Source organism: Diadema antillarum, unplaced genomic scaffold, assembly GCF_040938485.1.
Source record: "Diadema antillarum isolate AM-2024a unplaced genomic scaffold, OU_Dant_1.0 seq00000156_RagTag, whole genome shotgun sequence".
NCBI lineage: Eukaryota > Metazoa > Echinodermata > Echinoidea > Diadematoida > Diadematidae > Diadema > Diadema antillarum.
In genome coordinates, this window is record NW_027271228.1 from 175,391 (window position 1) to 198,701 (window position 23,311).

General features: G+C 37.3%; 1 protein-coding gene across 1 annotated transcript; it reads right to left on the reverse strand.

Moving 5' to 3' along the window:
* Positions 1 to 597: 597 nt before the first annotated feature.
* On the reverse strand, positions 598 to 21,631 carry LOC139727840 (protein ABHD1-like). The gene is made up of 10 exons (XM_071638812.1): positions 21,591 to 21,631; positions 13,462 to 13,599; positions 11,336 to 11,502; positions 9,961 to 10,070; positions 8,904 to 9,010; positions 7,979 to 8,091; positions 6,969 to 7,145; positions 5,696 to 5,744; positions 2,556 to 2,721; positions 598 to 1,104 (listed from the first exon to the last, which is right to left on the reverse strand). Exons 2-10 carry the CDS (start codon positions 13,576 to 13,578, stop codon positions 923 to 925), a joined length of 1,188 nt encoding a protein of 395 aa, XP_071494913.1. The 5' UTR covers positions 13,579 to 13,599; positions 21,591 to 21,631; the 3' UTR covers positions 598 to 922.
* Positions 21,632 to 23,311: the final 1,680 nt, after the last annotated feature.

A 23,311-nucleotide genomic window follows, 5' to 3' on the forward strand; every position in this document is an offset into this window, starting at 1 on the left:
AAAAACATATCTACGTCCATATAATCACATCTCTCTGGCAATATAAACAACTCAAAAAAAAAGAAATCACTTCATTACATGCGTGATCTCGCAAAACTGTATCTTGTTTCTGCAGATTTTGTAATATTTATCTTTAAAATCAAAATGCTCGCAGTTTATCATAATATGATCACACTTCAAATTGTGAAAATAAATATATCTATTTTCACAATTTGAAGTGTTGCTTTTCATATAATCAAAAAATAAATTCATCATCATGTATTTAAAGACATTTTGCAGTTTATACAAAGATTTATAGTGTTTCCAGAAAAATGCAGGAAACTCAACATGATACTGATCTGTCAAAACTTTGAAACTTTCGAAAGAATTTTATTATGCAGTTTTGCCAGATTATTGTTATTTATAGTCTTGATCCGTCATCATGATCTGATCACATTATAAACATAATAAGAAGTAATCAGAAGTTGATATATACATTTCAACCAGAGTATGGCCAATTTCTACTTAGACTTCCACTGCTCACAAAGGCATCAATCTACCTAGGACAAGAAGTGTTCTGTGCAGGTACATATAATTCAAAACAATTATTGTGCAAACTTGTCACTAAAGGCATATATACATTCCAGTACTGTTTAAAACTTCATCTCATTAATGCATGTTGATACCTATCAATTTGTATAAAGACATAAAAATACATGACAATATGAGGAGATTGTCAATCAAACAGCCTTAAGTTACCATCTGTGACCAACCCCACCTACAACTCCCATTCTTCCTGTATTAGGGACATTAATATCACCTGAGAGCTATAAAATCACACCAATCACAAACATCTACCACCTGTAGATATCAAGCATAAATTGGGAGAATGTGAATATCTATGTGCTGCCAGTAAGCCTTTCAATCACACTGACAGCTATCATCAATGGGCAAGAAGTTCTTGTCCTTCCTTGAAGATGGCAGTGACGTACTGTGAGAAGAGTTTACTCATGTAAGTCTTGCCACCATGGGGTAGGAAGCCTTCCATGAATCCAACATGGCCACCCCGTGCTGTCACAACAATCGCGACATTTTTGGACTGCTCGGCCTCCTCGAGGGGGATTGCTGTCGAGTGATAATCAATGTGAGTTTAATGTACAGGAACATTCCTTCAAACCAAACCTCAAAGGTATCCACACAATTTAGAATAAAGGATGTGGGATGTGTTATGTAGAGGAACTAGTTTACAGCTTCCTTAGCATATGTCAAATTTGGACTTTTCCAGAGTCAATACACTCTATGTCACGGACGAATCAAATCTCCTGATTAAATTTGAAGACTTCTCTTTCTAGTCACGCTTTTGTGGAGATTGCCATGTTCTTCATATTGAGCTAAAATTTTAGCATGTTGTTCTTGAAAATGTCAGTATAAAATCTGATCATGATCTTCATGGCATTTAGAAATATCAGAATATAAAATATAACAGGCTCAAATATACATCTGCATACAGAACAGAACTGGGGGATGTTAATCACTTAGAAAGTAACATGTAAGAATGAAAGGCACTTAGTAATAATGTAGTAATTATGTAGATTTCTTACATTAATTGGATACATGTAATGATTTACTGGAATGACATTTGGCACTTATCCAATAGAGTGTATAGATTAGTAAAATTGGATTGCCAAGCGAATATTTGAAATGCATTTATAGCGGACATAATGATTTATTGGAATTTCACTTGATCAGTTAGAAAATGTGATGGAGCATCCTGGACAAAATAACAAAATGAGTCATTGGTAATACAGTGTATGTGTACTGCGTGGGGAAATGTACGATGATTAATTGATTTTGTGCAATTGTTGTCATCCTCACAAATTTGTTGCGATACAGCTATATTGTTATTTATTCGCTGTGAAAGTATTTGCAAGTATGTCATTACCTGCCATGTGTCCAGAACAGGACCATGGACCTGGTATACATGTCAACATGTACTTTGTTTTTACTTATCAATAAAGACATGATTACAAATGGCAGGACTTGAAGAGATATAGCGGATACCCACACATCCCAATCCTGATTGTGTGAGTTCTGTCCACCTCTGGACATGGTATGATGCATTCTGAGGTTTGGGTCATCAGTGCAGTAAGCCAAGTCCTGACTCCTGTTCATCACTAATGCCCAGATTAATGGTGCACCTTTCTGTTATGTTCTATTTCTACTCATTTTTTTTATCCATCCATCCATCTATCTACCTATCTATCTATCTATCTACTTATACAGTGTATCTTTCTATCCATTTACTATCTATTTATCAATCAGTTTTATTAATCCATTTATCTATATTTGTACCTTTAATCCTTAATATCTAACTTTTGATCACTCTGTCCAACTATCTACCTGTCTACTTTCTGTTTGTTGTACACCCTCCTGCATATACCGGTACACATATTGTCATAAATATAAGAGCTCACTGTCTATGCAATGATCACAATACCAGCTAAAATCAGTCTAAAGATGCAGTTGCAATATGTTTGTAATATCAGCTCAATGCTTATTTCTACATCATGGCTTACTGTATAGTGGTGAGAAAGCATCATCAGCTGCATTGAGGCACAGTGTAGGCACCAGAACCTTGCCCAGTTTGCCCTTTGGACTGGAGCTGGTGTAATAGTGTTGGACATCTCGATAACCAAACAGTTTCACGGTCAGCTGGGAGTCAAATTCTCGCAGGGTTCGAGACTGTGGAAACAACGAAGCAAAGGATCATGGGGAGGCTTTTATTTACACCCTTGGAATATACATTTGTGACTTTTGTATCAATATTCAGGCAATGAATGATACATTCCCCTCAGAAGGAGAAAGGGAAAGAACTTTTGTTTCCTGTACATTGTTTTTTTCTCTACATGCTCTCTTTCCAAATGTAACATGTGTAAACTCTTATTGGATTAAACTTGAAGGACAATTTCACCTTAACCCTATTTTATCTGGGCTATTTGAGACAAAGTTTTTACTGGGGGGGGGGGGGGGGGTCAATTTGACCCCCCCCCCCCCCCTTCAGATCTCCGCAAAATTTTGCCTGAACATAGAGCCGGATGTCAACTACAAGATTACATGGTCATACAATAGAACTAGACATATCGCTACGGCTACTGATATGCCTCCGCCATAATGCATGGTTCTCCTAATAGGTCTATAGTACAATGTCTTGACAATGTGTGATGACAGTTTCACACAACTGGCAAAATATTAAAAGGACAGGTTTGACACAAATGTGCTGAATGTTCACTTTCCTAGAACTAGGTTCAATTGGATGAATGATTAAAATGTCAGAGTGCAGGTATTTGGGGAACTGATGATTTTTACTTGACTTTTGACCCTTTTATAAGTTTATGCATTGAGTAATTTTCAAGGTATTGAGGAAAAGTATAATTTCAGTATCAAATGGGAAAATAGCATTATCTAAACCTGGCCTTTGACCTTTGACCTCACAGTTCCAAAGAGAATCACTGTTAGGTTGAACATGCATAAATATGTAAGTTTCATGATGATACCTGGAGTTACTTTCGAGATATGGAGGAAAAAGTGCAATTTAGCACTTTCACTTGACCTTTGACCTTTGACCTTTGACCTTTTGGCAAGAAACTTCCCCAAAAATATATATTGGGTAATACATGCCATACATCAAGTTTAAAAAAAAAAAACCTTCAGGCATATTGCATTCTAAGGAAAGTAGTGATATTTTGAGGAGTTGACCTTGACCTTTGACCCCCTGACCTTTGACCCACGACCCCAACTTCCCTAGATAATCACTGCCCATCAGTACAAGCATATATACTAAGTTCCATGAAGATACCTTGAACCATTTGCGAGATATGGAGAAAAACATGAAATTTCAATTTTTTTTTCACAAAATAACCTGTGACCTTTGACCTTTGACCCTGTGACCCTAAAATCCACACAAAGTATTATCCCCCAAGGATATACCCTCATACCAAGTTTGATGTAAAACCATCACACGGTTCTTGAGATATCGACAAAAACAAAACGGGACGGACGGACGTACGGACGTACGGACGTACGGACGGACGGACGGACGGACGGACGGACGACCCGAAAACATAATGCCTCCGGCCACTTCGTTGCGGAGGCATAAAAATGTTGATCTTATATTTTTTAATAAATTAATTATGCAAATTTACGCATGAAATCATATTTTCGTCTATAACTCCATCAAAAAGAATGAAGAATTGCTAAATTTTTGTGTCAGAGTTCCTCAAGACACATCAAACAATTTTCTTGTAAAAAAATAGCGCAATCAAAATCAGTTTCTTTTGTTTTATATTGTTTTATTTATTTCTTATGTATTTTATTGTTTTTTCGACCTTTTGTTTTCTATTGTTTTTTTGCCAAAATTTGTTGCAGGCACTTTTTCAAGCTTATGTACATTAGAATTGATTAATCTCAATGTTCAAAAGTTGAAATAATCTGATTTATATCAATTAAACAAAAAAACACAATTTGTATTGGATTTGCACACGAAATCATGAATTTGAGCTGTTTTCGGGTTGACATGCATATGCAAAACATTGCGTAACTTCAGAACGGTGTACCCGGACGTCGCAAATTTTGTCTCAAAATATGCAGGAGACTTCAATGAAAAAAGTCGAGAAAAAACGCGGCAAAATCTTTGTGCGTTAAGGAATTGTGGAGCGAAATGTCGAGGGGAGGGTCAATTTGAGCCCCCAGTAAAAATAGGGTTAATATACACATGGATTGAGAGAAGCAGCAATATCATTAGAACACATCAAATGAAAGTTTGAAGAAAATCTGACAATCGGTTTGACAGGTATGAATTTTTGAAGTTCAAATGCCACCATCACTGGATGACAAGACTACTACAGCTTGTGATGTCACATGCATAGAACAATATCTAGAAAATATACAGAAAATTCAGCATATTTTTACTTTTCTCTCATAATAAAGGAGCACTTGACTTGCCTCTCTCAAGAAGGCAGGGAGAATATCATTACTCTTAACAAATTTCAGTAACAAGTCGAGGGAATGTGCACATTAAAAAGTAAATGAAATGTTGTGGAATTCTCTTTATATCATCCTTATGTCATTCAACACATGTGACATCATAAACTGTAGTCAGTGGTGGATCTAGGTGGGGGTGCACCGGACGCGCACCCCCCTTTATTTCTTGTTAAAATAAAAAAAGAAAAAGAAAATGGAGGGGGGGGGGCACGTGCTCCCCTTTAATTTAGTAAAGGTGCCCCCCTTTACGGAATTCCTGGATCCGCCCCTGGTAGAAGTCTTCTCATCCAGAAGTGACTGCACAGAAACTTCAGAAATTCATTAATTCTGAACGGATCGTCTGATTTTCCTCAATCGTTCACTAATACAACTGATATTCCCGCATTCACAGTCCACATGTACATTAAGGTCAACTTGTCCTTCAACAAGAAGAAACAATGTGCATATCAAAGATTAATGTAGAGAGTTGGGTCCATTTCTTGGCAAATAGATGAGCTGATTATACATCATTTGCCACGACTGGATCAACAGTCATAGCACGAAGAGAGCTTTTATAAATACAGTGTAACGCAGAATCTGTAAATGCCATTTCACACTGCTTCCACAGTAACTCTTGCCAACATCACAGATAAGAAGTGTGTATGATAAATATGAACCTCTTGTCTTTGACTCTTACCTTGGACACAGAGTTGATGTCATAGTGTTCTCTGAAGGCAACTCCTTTCCTACAATAAATCAAATGAACAGTAAACATTACTACAGCAATGATGATTCGCTTTGACATACAAGGTAATCATTCTCATTGATACATATCTATGGCAGACTCCTAGTCATATGATGAGAGACGTGAGATTGTGTAAGACAGCTTGATGTCAATGACATCCTACAGTGCACTCCCATTATAACACAGTTACAACGAAATTCCGGCTACAACAAAGTAAAAATTCAGGCTGCAACATTATCCGCTCTATGTCTTTTATTGTTTATTTGTTCAGTTGTATTATGAAACTTCAATATATGAAATATGATGAAAGAGAACTGCCGGTCCCAAGGACTTTGTTATAATGGGAGTCCACTGTATACTTTCAACATGAAAATGAAGAGCAGTATGCAATATGGACATGATGAAGGACTACAATTAGAACAAAAATGAGAACTTTCTACACAAACAATTCCCTTTAACACTGCCAGTCACCTAAACAGTGCAGTCCCGTAATGCAGCAGGCTCAGCCTCGATTGCCACGTACATCTTCATACAATGTTATAGCAATTCAACTGCACTTCTTTGTTGGAAAAGGTAACTTAGCCAAATATAATTGCAGTTTTGATACAGAACAAATGTTGACAAAAGAAATTCTAATACATGTATTTCGATTTAAACCATTTTTCTGGTCAGCATAACGTGAATAAACATGAATTTCGGCCACCAATGCAGACACTCGTGTCCATATTACATTCCATAAATTGGGCTAAGAGCTTCCTGATCTAGAACAGACTTGGATATTGACTGTAACAAGCTGGAGTAGCAGCTGCTAAAAAATTCAAACTTTATGTACAGGTGTAGTAATGAGTACTTGATGAACCTTTTGTGTGCAAATATGCTTGTTCTAGCATATCATTGTCTTTTTTTATGTGGGTAATCACTTTCTCTGACCATCATGTTCCCTTCGGTGAGTTAATATACTGTAGATGCCATATATTTAGTGAGTCTAACTGTTCGCGCAAATCGGAACTTCACGACAATGTCAAGAGTGGATGTTTAAATTTGTAATCACTGAGTACAGTACTGAGCAGAGAAAAGTATGTGTGCTTGTCCATTCATGTCCAGATTGGGGTAAATATTTCTGTGTCATTTTGAATTTGCAAATAGCACTCGACTCACAAAATTCACGAAGATAAAAGCCTTGCAAAATGTTTGGCATGTACAGTAAATGTTTTCCATCACTTACGTCTTAACGAGATGGATAAGCATGCTGGTGAGTGTTCTGTTGTAGAGGAAACTGTTGACTGGCTGCTCAAGGGACTTGCAGGACTCCACAAGGTCCCAGGCCACTGAGACCATCATGGCTCCAGACAAGGGCACACAGTCACTACCATACTCAGCCAGGTAGTTCAGCAACATGATCCTGTGTAGGAATGGTGACAGTTGTGTTACTGTAGAACTTCTCCCTCCTCCTACCACCACTACTACTACTACTACTACTACTACTACTTCTACTACTACTACTACTACTACTACTACTACTACTACTACTACTACTATTACCACTACTATTACTATTACAACTATTGTACATACTATTACTACCACTACTACTACTACTACTACTACATAACTACTGCTACAACAACAACAACAACAACAACTACTACTACTACTACTACTACTACTACTACTACTACTACTACTACTACTTCTACTTCTACTGATTGTGATCAATATAAGAGAAAACAACAATAAAACAAAAACCTCAAAGCAGTTATGATTATAATTCTAGCACCAGTATTATCATTTAAATCATACACAGTTTACCACACTCAATACTTGGTTGATGAATCATGATAATTATGTGCCATAGCTTTTATCCGATCTAGTATAGATGATTTGCAAATCCTCCAAGTTTTCATCAAAGTTTGCTTGAAGGTGGCGAACTGGCTTTGGGTAACATGCGCATCACACAAGGGGCTGCATGCACTTCATCTTGTTAATCCTATATTTGAAATTACCTCATTAATCTACTATCATTGTATTTCCAAGCACTCTGGCTGGTCTCTACAACAGCAAATCACTACTGCCCTACAAGCTGAGACTAATATGATAAACATACAAGTATATTAAAGCATATCACCAACATGTCAATGTGATTATGCAACACATTACAAAGTCTTTTCTTGTAACCAGAAAAGCACCCTCTGAGAAGGAGCTTGTTATCAAGACAAGGCAGGTACCAGAACTCACCCTCCAATGGAGGCACCAGCAGCCAGCAGCTTAGCTTCCGGGTAGGACTGGTGTATATGACTCAGGACAAAATGGATATCATCCGTTCTCCCAGCACAGAATGTCCTTGGTGTCTTGACAAGCAAAGTGAGAAGACACTAATACATAGAGAAGCTGGAAACTTTGCACATGTACCTTTGAACCCTAAGGTTCCTGACAGAGATATGAAGACTATGATGAGATGTTGACAGATACACAGACACTCCCTGACACAGAAATGTATCACTCTCTCACTGATGCCTGTATAGCATGACCACTGAAAATTATGTGTGCCATTCAAAATGGCTTTATGCCACGCACTGTTAGTACAGGGTTTGACAGACTCTGCTGTTTACGATGTCCATTATATATCCACCAGCCAGATCTCAATACTCTTACATACATTTTGACTTTCTTTAAACCATGCTTGATGCTGTGTAACTAGGAGCAACTGGTTTAAGCCAATTGCATTAATCAGCACTTAAATGAATAACAAGGGGATAAAAGACCCCTTCTATCGGGATGAATCAATATAGACTTGTGTCCTTTCCAAGGTGGGGTGTGGTCGATGTACTTTACCTATCCACAATTACCTAGCCTAGCAGACAGACAGAAAATACAGGAGAGCAACTAAAGAAGGCAAACAGACTGGAAACTATACAGGAACCTAAACACCTCATTCCAGTAAAGGACCAGAACTGGTAACAGAATGGCTCATACAGCATGGTTGGTAAAAAAAACCTGCTATATCACCAATCCTAGTTAGCTACAGAGGCACACATGCACTTGTCAATATTTTGTTCTTGTTTCTGTTTTTATTCTCTTTTTGGAATGATCAACATGGCTTACTTATTCACAGCAATGTTTTTTTGTTTGGTTTTTTCTCTGTTCTGTTATAAATTCTGACCTTGAGCTCTGCACCACCGAAGCCCCTCTGGTTGAAAACAACAGGTCGAAATCCCACTTTCATGATGTCATCCACCATGTGCTTCACATAGATGCTATGGCTGTCACCTGTAATCAGGAAATATATGGTCTATTATGATACTGTTTTGACATTAGTCAATGAAGCATACTGCAAAGACTAAAAGTTCTAAGGATTAGAACCAGCACTGTCTGTTGGGGGGGGGGGGGGGGGGGGGGCTTGATGATCTAGTGGATAAGACACTTGTCCAGTGATCAGGAGGTTTAAGTTTGAATCCTGTGCGAGTATGTATGCCCATGATTTTTTATCATGGCTACTACTAAAAACTAATTAATTTGATGCTTATTTACATCAATGTAGGGTAGTTTGTAAAACAGTTGCACTGTTACAAAGACATTGACCAATCTACTAGACGATGCATTTCTGTATGTCATAAAGGAAAAGCAGGTATTGAATAAGATTAGGCTGTCAGCTGCATGGCTAATATTTTGCCAGACGTGAATCTAATTCCATGTGACAACACATATGACACATTATACTGTCATTATAATGAAGTACAACAGATAAAAGCTGATGAAGTGCCCAGGGAGTCTCTTAGCAAAACCATCACAGTACCTGATTTTCATGATATAATCACATAATCACACGGCAGATACCTACGACTCAATGAAAATTAATAAGAATAAATCACTTCCTAAAACATGCACACGTACAGACCGAAGTGTCAATTTTAACAACCAAAATAACCATATGATTGTTTAAATGTTACTAACTGACAAAACACTAAATAGATATCATAATACAACTGCACAGAGTGCCCTCTGGAAAATGTAATTATCAGGTCTTTGATAAAGAATATAAACAGTAACAATTTATATAATGCCGTTGCATGTTTCATCAACAGTAGCCATTGCTACTGATCAATGTCTTGCTTATTTCATTGTAAACCTTAGTAATAGTATAGGCAAACACAGCAAGCTGGCAACATACCTAGAGTCTGTTATAAGGGAGTGTGTATCAAGTAAAGATGGGTACTAACCAGTGAGTCCAGGGAGGATGATGACGATGGGTGTGGTTCTACCATCTCTGGCCCCACTGTCCTCCCAGTGGAGCATGATTTCACCCCCGTCAGGTGTGCTCAGCTTTTCACTGCATTGAATGAATGACAGGTACATCAGCATAGAGATCCATACATACGTGACACACAGTACAAAGTCGCATACCTTTCAAATCCTGTTGGTTTGGGGAAAATATTCTCTACATATCAAAACATCTCACAGGTATATGTGACCGTGCATCACAAAACGAACAAAAAGTCAAACGCAGTGATTTTGTGTGAGGACTGAAAATACGATTGTAGGTGTAATGGGGCAACCTAGCCAATATGAGTTTTTCATATTTTCTGAAAGAGCAAGTCTTCTTCTACATTATGTTAAAGTTTGGGATCATTATGCCAAACAGAAAACTGTGTTTTTTGCAGTTTTTCTCAAACACTTTATTGTAGAGCAGAGTGATTAGATGTTTCTAATAGAGTCCCCTTTTCATTTCCTAAAAACCCTGTACACACTCTTCACTTGCAACTCTAATAACTTTTGAAAGGATAATGCTACTGCCTTGGAAGTTGTCATTAATCAAGGACAAAATGTTTTGATAAAGCATGCCTAATTTCAGCTTAATCTGATAATCCCTTCATTATTATTGCTCCGGTGATTAACACCCTGTTTTGATTTATTTTTGTCCCATTCATGGCAAAGCTAGCGTGGCTTGGAAAAGATTAACCGCTTGAATAGGTCTTTACTTCAGAGCCTCTTTTCTCAGTTCACACTTTTCTAGAGTGTATGCTTTCTTTCCAACATTTAGATAGGTTAGGAGAGTCCATTTGAATTGAGTTATACATCATTCTAAAGCTTAGAGTCTGCTCTTTTAGAATCTGCCCATAACTAAGAATCCATGTCTGGCAACTTTTTGTTTGTTTTATGGTGCAGGGTCACATATGATACATCGATGGTAGCATCAGGGACTGGTAATCCGAGGCCTAAATGACCAGCCTACATAAAGTTTGAGGCAGAGGTAAGAAAATTACAATGTCGCAATGCAGGAGTAAGGCTTGACTTGACTTTTAATCTTATCTCTCTCTTAAAAAAAAATGAATGCAAAAACCAGGGAGTAGCAGTAGATTGACAGTTACAAAAAATATGTTTCCTAACTCCCAAAACAGAGATAAAAAGCAGCAAAGATTTATACATGCATCAAATTTACTAATGTATCCATGTGGTGTAAGCTACTAAAGCATGTACTTCAGATATATGTATCATAATGTCACTGTCGAAGAACATTTATTTCTTCATAATAATTGTATTCAGTGTATTCCAGTGGCTGACAAAACTCATTGTTTCTTCCAAAACCATACGAACCTTCGATAATTGTGCTTTGGTGTAAAATACTGAAATAAGCTGTGTATGACTGTCTGCAAGTGGGTGTCAAAAGCCCAGAAAGTTGGCCAGTAGCTATGTGAGAGAAGTGGAAGGTGTGTCGTCAAGAAGCTTTTCAATTTGGGGTTTCCACACGCAAGCACTGGTTTCTGCAGAAAAACATCAAAAGACAATAAGGATGAAAATGTACACTATCAAAAGACAATAAGGATGAAAATGTACACTATGTAGCTATGTACACAGTACACGTATTGTATTAGCCATCTCCCCTTTAAAACATCAAAAGCCAAGTTAAGTCTGTTAAATCATTACTGCCCACTACTGTCATTGCAGAGTCAAAATAATTTTAAACATTCACTCATCTCTGGTAAAACCACTGGCATGGGGTGGTGGTAGGCTGATAAATAGCAAAGCAAGCACATTTGTACTGAAATTCATTCAACAACCATTTTAAAGTTAGTTGCCTTTGAAGAGGATGAGCACTTTGTTTTGATCTAAGTAATATCTTATCACCACTGTTACATGTATGTGATCAATGAAAACATCATGATCTGTCACACTTTTTTAGCTGAAATCTTATCATTCACAGAATATCCTAACAGGTAATTACAGGACTGAGTAATCACACACAAAAAAGTTAGTATTATAGAAGCTGGGTAAATGCATCTGTTTAAATGACCAAAACCATACATTGTCTCATCTCTGCTTCTTTTGTTTGTAGATCAATGTCCACTGCCATTTTTCACTGCCTTCATCAGAATGTGTGCAGTTGTCATGGAGAATTAATAATATGCAGGGGCGAATCCAGGAATTTCGTAAAGGGAAGGGGGGGGGGGGGGCAAACAATATTTGTCGTGCTACTTTTGGGTTTCATCTCATTTTTCTTTTTATTTCTTTTGTTATAACAACAAATGAAGAGGGGGCGCCCCCCCCCCCCCCCTGGATCCGCCACTGATATGTAACACTATATTTAGACTGGTTATTGTGCATAATATTTTCATCTTCATAGATATTTTGAGTCATTGCATTATGTGCAATGTACATAATAATATTGGCATCATGTTGAACCTGCCGAGACATGGTTGTAGGATCACAAACAGGTACGTACAAACAGGTACGTATGATACTACACAGTGTGACTGTATGCTGAATAAATAATCTGAATCCCCTGTTCACACATAAATGCACGCACACACACACACACACTCACAAACACAAAAGGCACTTTGCTTTCATGTGATCACCTTATGTGTAAATATATATTTATATCGATGTCAGAAGGCTCTTCAGTCAAGAAGGAACTACATATTCCCTCACTACTGTACATTGAGCCACTGTATTATTGTACAATTAAAATTCAATTAGAGTAAACCTTGTGCAGGTTGACATACTGCTGGACCAGAGAAACTCTGTTGACTTATATGAATGTTGACTGACATGTCACATGCACTTACATAGAGTAAATCGTGATAACTTTAGTTCAGTCACCTTTAGTTGCTAATGAACACATGTAGAGTTATGAGAATATATACCACGGACTGCTGATGTTAAATCTTGGTATTTAATGATCATTCAAATTCTTTCCCTTTGCTCTATAACATAGATATTTGTAACACACAGAATGACAAGTTCAGCCTCAAGTCTTGTAAGCAGATTAATGTATTGACCAGCCGAGACATATAATTAGCCATATTGACATCCTTTCCTAATAAAATATCTTGGTCACACCAATGTTCTGAACAGATGCATTTTCATTTCAATGTGAAAATCTTTGAAACAGGCCAACAACTATAATGAATGTTTATAGTAAAATAAAATGTAAAGCAGTAGTGCTGATGACCAATAAAAGAATCCATGAAAAAAAAATCCATGCAATTGAATGCACTCATAAACACATACTATCAAATTACGTTAAAAAACTCATGATCATATGAGTATGTATGTATACGTATACGTATACGTATACATTACATTATATGCATAATGCATGTATTCCCTTTCAACTCTCAAAGAATAGCATAATCTATCACCAACATGTTATACATATCCTCCCATTCATGCCTTTTCACCAAAAGAAGCCATATATACATGTACAGTTGTAATATTACCTGCACAACATATCTGAGGTAATATGCAGTGTAAATTGCTCCCAGTCCCACACAGACAGTGGATGCCAGCCAATTAGATCCAGCCTCTGTATCCCTGGAATCCATGTTCTTTTCCATTTCAGTCAAAAGACACAATGTCTATAAAAAGAGAGAACAAAGGTAGAACAAAGGCAATCAAAATGATGCAACAGAAAATATGTAATTGCTTTGAAAATGTCCTGCACACAAAGATTTATCTCTGGACTTGAACTTGTTTAACAATACCTGTTTTGAATGTCACAACAAAGTCATGGACATGTTTGCTTTGAGCTGTTATCAAAGGACAGAAGGAACTACAAATAGAGCTGTCAGCCATATGATCCCAGCCGCTAATGCAATATTTGCTTTGAACTTTATACACACTGATTCCCGCTATGCGAGCACACTTATCTTTCCATGAGTTCTTTCCCATACACAGTCAAAAATAAAATGGCTGACATAAAAAATTTGTGAAGAAAAAGTTACGGTAGGTGTTGCATACATTCCACCCATATATTGGTTCACATCTCTGATTTTTTTTTTTTTAAACTCACTCTCAAGATTTTTAAAAGTCATGCTACATGTATGATGAGGTGTAGCTGAATTTAAAACCAGATGCCTGTTGAAAGAGATCACTGTCAAATTCAGATTCTTTCCAAAGTAGCATATAGTTGTTGAGTAAACAGATAAGGTCAACAATCATAGATACCAGGGAATTCAGCCTATCCTATTTTAATTCTAATTCATCATTATCATTCACCTGAAGGAACCACAGGTCAACTCAACAAATTAATTGGCTCTAGAAGATGTTATATCAACAACTTTTGAAGATAGAGAATTTGAAAAAGATGTACCAGATATGTTGAATTATGTTATGTCTTTATGAATGATTTCATTGCTTTGAAAGTGTTTTTGTTTGTTCTCTTTTAAGATTAAAATGAATTTCCATATTTGTTATCTAAAGGATAATTTTGCTTCCAATAACATCTTTTTCAGTTTATATCTTTCAACTGGACCCTATGGAAGATCAGCAGTGGCCTATAACCAAGACAGGTAATGGGTAGCTTTCTAGGCACAGTGTTCTATGTAGAAAATTATCACAAAAAGGTACACATCCATTATAAAAAGGGACATTTCTACCTAAACAACTAAGCAACCAGTTCCCGTCAGGCTTTGGACATCCACTAAATTCAAAGTGAAAGGGCAGCCCATGTTAGACTTGACAAATCATATCTTGTGAAATCTACTGTTCATAACGAAGAGTAAACGTTTCCATAGAATTAAAGATGAAATAAGAAAGTTATGGAATTTGATGTCTAGCATAATTCCAAGAAAATTTATATCACTTGCAAAGTAGATTTAAAAATGCAAATTAAATAAGGTGATGTCACCTCACAACTCTCCTCACTCATTGTGACATGACAAATTATAAAAATCATATTTTGGTCAATAAGATTTAAACAGCAACCGAAAGTCTATTCCCATTCATAATCATCTTTGCAAAGTTATTTAAATGCTTACAGGAGACCTCCAGATAATTTTCAGACTTTTATATTTGCACAACTATTGAACAGTTATATCGAGTACAGAGTTTCAGAATTTATAGTGACTGGGTTGAGGAATAAGAATGTTTTCAAAATTTATAGCAAATTGAAATGAAAAAGGATGACATGGCAGCCTCACCATAAGAATGCATGAGTTGGGGCTCAAGGAAGTAGAATAAAAGAAGAAGGAATGCATACATTCTACACAGGTAAAGTGGTATCGTAATGGAATTACACAGCTACAACCTTTGTACATTCTGAAATACTACATTGTAGTATGTGAGGCTCCTAAGTATACTGTTCAGTGTAACTTGTTTAAGATTTTTCAGAGTATTTGTTCAATGCCTCAAGGACCACAATAATTTCCACAAATCTATACATAGCACACACATTGCCTATGATGTAATCTAAAATACCATGAAGTTAATTTTTCAAAAAATTATCATTTATGCTAAATTATGCTAATTTATGCATAATGGGGCATGAAATCAGACTATTTGGTGTAAATCACAAATAAAGCTCAAAACAGGCACATTTTTTGTGTAAATATTCTTTTTAGTGTCCTTAGCAAGTGTAATAAAAAAAATTGTGATATCAGAAAAAATTCTTAAGTATTTTATTGTTTTTTTGAATTTCTTATGTATTTCTGTTTTTTCGACTTAATGTTTTCCATTGTTTTTTCGATGGAATTTCTTCGCGACATCGCTGCGAACAAGAAAATATGTTATTCATTGATTTTAATCAATAAAACACCAAAATAATCATGCTTTTATGAAATTTGCCTGCAAGCACAGTTTGCATTGAAATTGTACACGAATTCACATTTTTGAGCAATTTTTGGTCTGACATGCATGTACATATTTATGCGTAACTTCGGAACCGCGCACCCGGGCGTCGCAAATTTGGTGTCAAAAGATGCGGGAGACTCGAAAGAAAAAAGTCATGAAACGTCGCGGCGATAGCTTTTTGCGATTGCGATACATCGCGCGGAACGTCGAGGGGGGGCCTCGGAGGCCCCCCCCCCCCGGCCTAGTTAGGATTAAGTGGTGTGATGCCAAAGAATATTCTTCTCCATGTACTTAAAAAAAAAAGAAGAAATTTGGCGTATGTTTTGTGTACACATTGTAGGTCAAATGTAGGGTGATAACATCTGATTTATTCTAGAAACACCATTTTTTTTTTTAAACAAAAACATGTAAAGCTCTATAATTCCATAGATTTCTTATAAATGCCAACATGGAGTGGTGTTCTACTGTAAAAGCACCTCACTGCAAAAACAAAAAGAGCATAGCATGAGCAGTCATCCCTGCTTACATTCACAATCATGCTACCAGGACTCAAAATTCCTTTATATTACTCTGCCATGGCCATTAACCAGTGATGAAAATCATCCTCTTCATACATATGGCATTTTTAAGGTCAAACAAAGCAATGCTTTTGCACTCTGTCAAAACCCTTGGATGCCTGGATTACTTTGATAACTTGGCATGTATGTAGATGACTCCTCTGAAGAATCAATTCGAATGATGGAGGGAGGGAAACAAACAAACAAACAAACACACACACCCTCTCATAAATAGGTTACCTGACAACCAGGAGACAAAGAAAAACTGAAGAAACAGATTCCTAGTTTTTAAATCTTTTCCCCAAAGTGAATTTCTTGCAATACATTGCAGTGGTAGCAAATAAACAAAGAGACAAATCTAATTGAATTTCGATGATTTCACAAGACATCAGAATAACAATGACATGTTGTTGATTTGTTAAATTGATACTGTGAATATGATAGGTACAGGTCTCTTAAAACATACATACCTTATTATGATAACAATGGTCTCTACAAGAAGTTAGTTTGGCTAGTAACCCTAGTTAGACTATAAGTAGTGTGACCTCATTGTGCAACTATTTTAATAGCAGTTTACTAAATTAATTCGTCTACAACCACAAGTACAAGTCATGAAGTGTAGATCTAATGGTTAGATCTCTAGTGCTGTGTTGAGATCGGTTTCTTTTATAGAGGTGCGAGGCACGCTCAATGAATGATTTGCAACACACAGTTGAGCTTATTTTTGGAGAGCATTTTATTTGAGAGCTGTGTTTGGGAGTGTCCCCTCTCCTCGAGCTTCAGATTGCAAGTCTTTCCTCAACAATACAATTCTCTTCATACATTGAATGGAAATGGGTGAATGGGGGTAAAGTCTTGTTAATGAAAGGTTTTTCAGTTCAATGGGCAGGACTAGTTTTAGAAAGGAGGTAGTCATCCTCGGATGTGCATTCAACAATAATTCTAAGTAATCAATGGGGGAAGGGTAACACGGTAGGATGTTTGGGTTGGGCTCAAACCTGGTCATAAACTTGAAGTTGAATGGAGCTACAACAACCTTCAGGGCAATTCCATGGGAATGTGGACATGGCACTAAAATTTCAACTTTATCATAATGCAAAAGAATTACTCATTATGTATTACCCATATATTGAAGTTAAAGAAACTCAAAGAATTATATCAATCGGTCAAATATTTCCCGAGAAACAGCTACAAATGTTGAAGACAATTTTTCAGTCATCCAAATTGCTAAAATGCATGCTTAACTTAATATAAATTTTTTTAACAGAAAAATTCTGCTAGCACTTCAATTAATTTATTTCAAAGAAGCAAATTGGTTCTACTTCAGTCTCCCATGAGGAAATTTTTATGCCACCTTCAAAAAATTCTAATCACCACATGAAAGTTCAGCCCTTGAGCCATGTAACGCGAGTTACCGAAACAAGAAATATTTTTCATTCTGAAGGAAGCAGTGGAGGTAATTTGTTGGGAATCATAATTTTCTAAATTTATCACACCCTGATACTGTACACAGGATGCTGACTTGAATAAACACTGTTATCACCTTAAAGAATGTCAATGAAAAGTGTAACGCCAGTTACCATGTAATGCGAGTTACCGGCATGTAACGCGAGTTACCAACTATAAACACAAGTTTCCCCCAACATAAGCAAATTTTAGCACTTAATTGAGCTAGATTGTGGTGAAAACAATCAAATGCAGTGTTATACACACTATGCTGGACTGAAACAAAGGAGGGCAGCCTAATAAACTGTGATTAGCATCAAGGCCACTGATCACATGCCACATTGAAGAGTCTAGCCAGGCTTTCACTGCATGTGTACAATGTATCCCCCAGTGAATGAGACCATTCAATTTATCTTTTGAATTTCCTGCATCAGTATTACAGAATTTTTATTACAGAATGCTATAAAGCACAGCAAGTGTTGGTTCTAATCCTTGTTCGGTGGTCTACTGAAGATGACACCTGTCCCGAGATCAGGAGGTTGTGGGTTCGAATCCTGCTCGAGTATGTATGCCCATGATTTTTTATCATGGCTACTAATAAAAACACTGATCAATTCAGGGAGCTTATTAAAGATGATGTAGGGCAATTTGTCAATCAGTTGCAATGAAAACATCTCAACGGAAGAATTTCATGAATTTGAATAATTACGCAGTACCCACTGCATGCTATAAGGATTAGAACCAGCACTTGCTGTCGGGCGAAAGCACAGTGGTCTAGTAGAGATGACGCCTGTCCGGTGATCAGGAGGTCGTAAGTTCGAATACTGCTCGAGTATGTACTTTTTATATCATGGCTACTAGTACTAAAACACTGATCAATTCAGTGCTTATTTACGTCGATGTAGGGTAATAAGCCAGTTTGTAATTACACTGTAGCTCATGTACACATTGGTACAAATGACCTTTCTTTTTTCTCAGTTGGTTCGGCACTTCACTTGTTTTCAAAGCAGCATAATGCATAAGCTTGCACGACATAACGATTTATGGAACTTTTACCCATGTATGTTCAAAAAAAGAACGAACTTGCATTTAGATCAGGGGATCAGAATACTCCCATCATTATATAATTTAGCAGGCATCCATTTCATTGTTTTGTATTGAATGCAGTAACAGCTTATTTCCTTTTATATTGCAAAATACAGAATGTACCATTCTTGCTGTGAGGTGGATGTGCTGGCAAGCATCATTTAGATACAGTTTATAAGGATCGCATGAATAATCATCGCATCACAGATGCTTATCTCAGTGAATTTACAAACCAAAATGCCTGTTGGTACAAATGACCTTTTTTTGTTCACGCACAAAGTGGAATTACGAACTGGTCTTTTTGTCAATCAGTCGCAAAGAAATGTACTAGTTTTCACTCCTCACAAAGATAGGATTTGAATTTTTGAAAGATTGTAAGCTTTCTTGTAAACTTGTAGATAGGGTTTGATACTTTTATGTTTTGTTTTAAAAAGACTTTCAACATTTTTCATCTTTACACTCTGAAACTTACAATGCACTTAATACACATAAATCATCTACATCTTGTAGATATTTGACACAAATGTGCTGAATGTTCACTTTCCTAGAACTAGGTTCAATTGGATGAATGATTAAAATGTCAGAGTGCAGGTATTTGGGGGACTGATGATTTTTACTTGACTTTTGACCCTTTTATAAGTTTATGCATTGAGTAATGAGAAAAAGTATAATTTCAGTATCAAATGGGAAAATAGCATTATCTAAACCTGGCCTTTGACCTTTGACCTCACAGTTCCAAAGAGAATCACTGTTAGGTTGAACATGCATAAATATGTAAGTTTCATGATGATACCTTGAGTTACTTTCGAGATATGGAGGAAAAAGTGCAATTTCGCACTTTCACTTGACCTTTTACATTTTGACCTTTGACCTTTTGGCAAGAAACTTCCCCAAAATATATATATTGGGTAATACATGCCATACATCAAGTTTTGAAAAAAAAACAACCTTCAGGCATATTGCATTTTAAGGAAAGTAGTGATATTTTGAGGAGTTGACCTTGACCTTTGACCCCCCTGACCTTTGACCGATGACCCCCAACTTCCCTAGATAATCACTGTCCATCGGTACAAGCATATATACTACGTTCCATGAAGATACCTTGAACCATTTGCGAGATATGGAGAAAAACATGAAATTTCATTTTTTTTTTCACAAAATAACCTGTGACCTTTGACCTTTGACCCTGTGACCCTAAAATCCACACAAAGTATTATCCCCCAAGGATATACCCTCATACCAAGTTTGATGTAAAACCACCACACGGTTCTTGAGATATCGACAAAAACAAAACGGGACGGACGGGCGTACGGACGGACGTACGGACGTACGGACGGACGTACGGACGTACGGACGGACGGACGGACGGACGGACGGACGACCCGAAAACATAATGCCTCCGGCCACTTCGTTGCGGAGGCATAAAAAGTAACTTGTAGATCCTACCAATTACAAAGATATTGGCACATTATCCCATAAATGTACCCATTATTTGTAACGCGAGTTACCGTGGAATTGCCCTTCAGCACTCTGTTGCAGTGTTGGTATACTCAAGGGATGCTGAAGGTTTGTGATTCACATCACTATATGTGGAGAGTATTGGTTGGGGTCATTGACTGCCTGTTAAGGTGAAGTGACATATCCAGTCATCATAGTGGAATGGGAGGGGTAGTCTGATATCATGTATCATTACACAACACTAGACTCTAGATCGATATTTGTGCATGTGTTTGTCTCATAATGTCACAATACAGTCGACAATGCAGTTCACAGGACAAGATCCAGTAGTTGTGGCGTGCACCTGTAAACTTAATCCAGCTACTTTGGAGGCAAGGGCGGGAATATGGCTCAGTCTGTAGCACGTTGAACTTCACATCCAAGAGTATTGGGTTCGAGTCCCCGAGTCTCACTGAGCAATGAAGCAATGTTGTGTGTAATTAAGCATTCCGTCCCCTCTAGTATAAGAGGCAAAAACACTCTGCCCCTCGGATAAATGGAGGTCCTGTGTCTATGTGTAAGCCACATCACATGCACGCTCAAGAACCCACTTTATTCATTCATTGCAAAAAGAGCAGGGTGCCAACCATGTGAAGTGGTCCCCACTCCAACCCGCACAAGAAAACGGGCAAATGATGCCGACCCCTCATGGTTTGCCCCGGGTGACTAGCAATAGTCAGCAAACGGTATCAACCAGGCACATACTGTGCCATACGTTTGGATGAATGAATGACAGGACAAGATCACACTTTAAATTTTAAACCATGACTATAAATCTAGGTGGTCTATGACTCGTGAGGATATAGGATAGACAAGGCCAAGGGGCTTTTTAAATCAACAGTCAGGCCGAGAAAGCAACCTGCATGTATTGCTGCTGTGTTTAAAAATAACTAGAACAGCAATTAACACAGAGCAAACGCTAGATGTGTCCTACTTATAAACATTGTTAGGGGGAACCTCCTTACGAAAGGTGAGTGAGAAAGCAATGCGACGGTAGCCAACACAATTTCTAACGTGTGGGGCCGGAAAATCCACACCATTCACGATAAATAAAGCTGTAGCTGTAACTGTAGCAGTAGCACTAGCAGCAGAAAAAGTCCGAAAGGAATCACGGAGGGTACTTGCCAACGTTTACATGAATTGTATCATCATGGTTATACTAAGCAAATAATCGAACTTGGCGTGGAACTTACCTAATTTCGATATGCATACAGGAGCTGGCTACATACAGCAGCACAACAGGTAAATGCGATATGGGTACACGGACGGTCAACCATGTACCAAAAGTAAGAGTTCCTTTGTGCACCACTCCCACCCTCTCCTAGTATCCGGAGGCACTAGACCCCCGCCGCCCACGCCTTCCCTCACCCCCTCCCAAGTATAAAAGTCGCGTTTACCATGTATAGAGCATTTTGAATAAAACTTCTAGGGAATTAAACATAATAAAAGAAATCACTGCGAAGGCATGGAAGAACAACTACAGTGGCTAGTTATTTTCTTCAAATTTTCTTTTTGTGCTTGTAAATATCTGTAAATAAACTATATTATAATGTAAATAGCACAGTCTGCAAGAATCGTCAGCCTATGAAGGAGGCAGACTTGATCAGAAGAAGAAGAAGAAGAAGAAGAAGAAGAAGAAGAAGAAGAACAACAACAACAACAACAACAACAACAACAACAACAACAACAACTATATGAACATACCTTATGCGGGGCTCAACACTAACGGTGGCCCGGTGGGCCGGGGGCCACCAAAAACGCACGTCGGGCTACCAAAATCCCCCCCCCCAAAAAAAAAAAAAAAGTCGGAGTGTTTGCCTTTACTTTTGGAAATAAACAGCGGTAACAATCGGCTCTATATTCCCCTACACATCACTGCGCCACTCTTCCTTATAATTTTCATTTAATCTGGCGCTAACTAAACTTTTGCTTCTGCTACAGTGAGATTTGATGCTTGGTTGTACCAACTTTCCGTTAGACCTAGGTTGTCAAATATCTAGATTTTTTAAATAAATATTTTGGGGTGTTACTTTCCGATATTTGTAATCGAATCAGGTCGTTTTTACATAGGGTAACATTGTGTCTTGGAGTTTGCATTAATTAAGATTTCGGGGTGTCATTTTCCGATATTTGTAATCGATTTAGGTCAGTTTCATATAGGATAACGTTGTCTCTTGGACTCGGGGTGTCATTTTCTGATATTTAGAATCGATTTAGGTGGTTTTCAATAGGATAGTGTTGTGTCTTGGAGTTTGTGTTGAGTTTGCATTAATTAGTATTTCGGAGTGTCAATTTTTGATATTTGAAATCGATATTACGTTGTTTTCACTTAGGATAGCATTGTGTCTTTGGAGTTTGTGTTGAGTTTGCATTATTATTTCGGCCTTCAAAGTAATCATTAATCATTCTGTTCTACATTTTCTACACTTTAAAAACAAAATAAAATCTACCAGACATCTATTTTGTAAAAAAAAAATATTTCAATATTTCAATACAAATGATTTTCCGCGTTTTAGTTGACTGTTGAGGTGAGATGCTTGAAGTACATGTACTGAAGTAAACGTGACTTTAGTCAGTCTTCGATAGGATGGATTTACTTGATCGATATCTGTCTCGAGACGACTAAGTGGCCTACGAAGAGCCAGGTCCAGGTGCTGTAATTCACTCTAATTTTCGCCGCTAACGATTTGTATTAGTTTGCATTAATTAGTAGTTTGCGTTAGTTTGCATTAACTAGTAGTTTGCATTGAGCTAAGCTGCTTTCATTAGTTTGCATCAGTTTGCATCAGTTTACATTAGTTTGCGTCAATTAGTAGGACGGGGCATTCGGCTTTACAATGTTGTTTGTGAATATGGACAGGGAGGTAACACCTCCCTGTCCATATTGAGAAAAAAAAAACACTTTTATTAGATC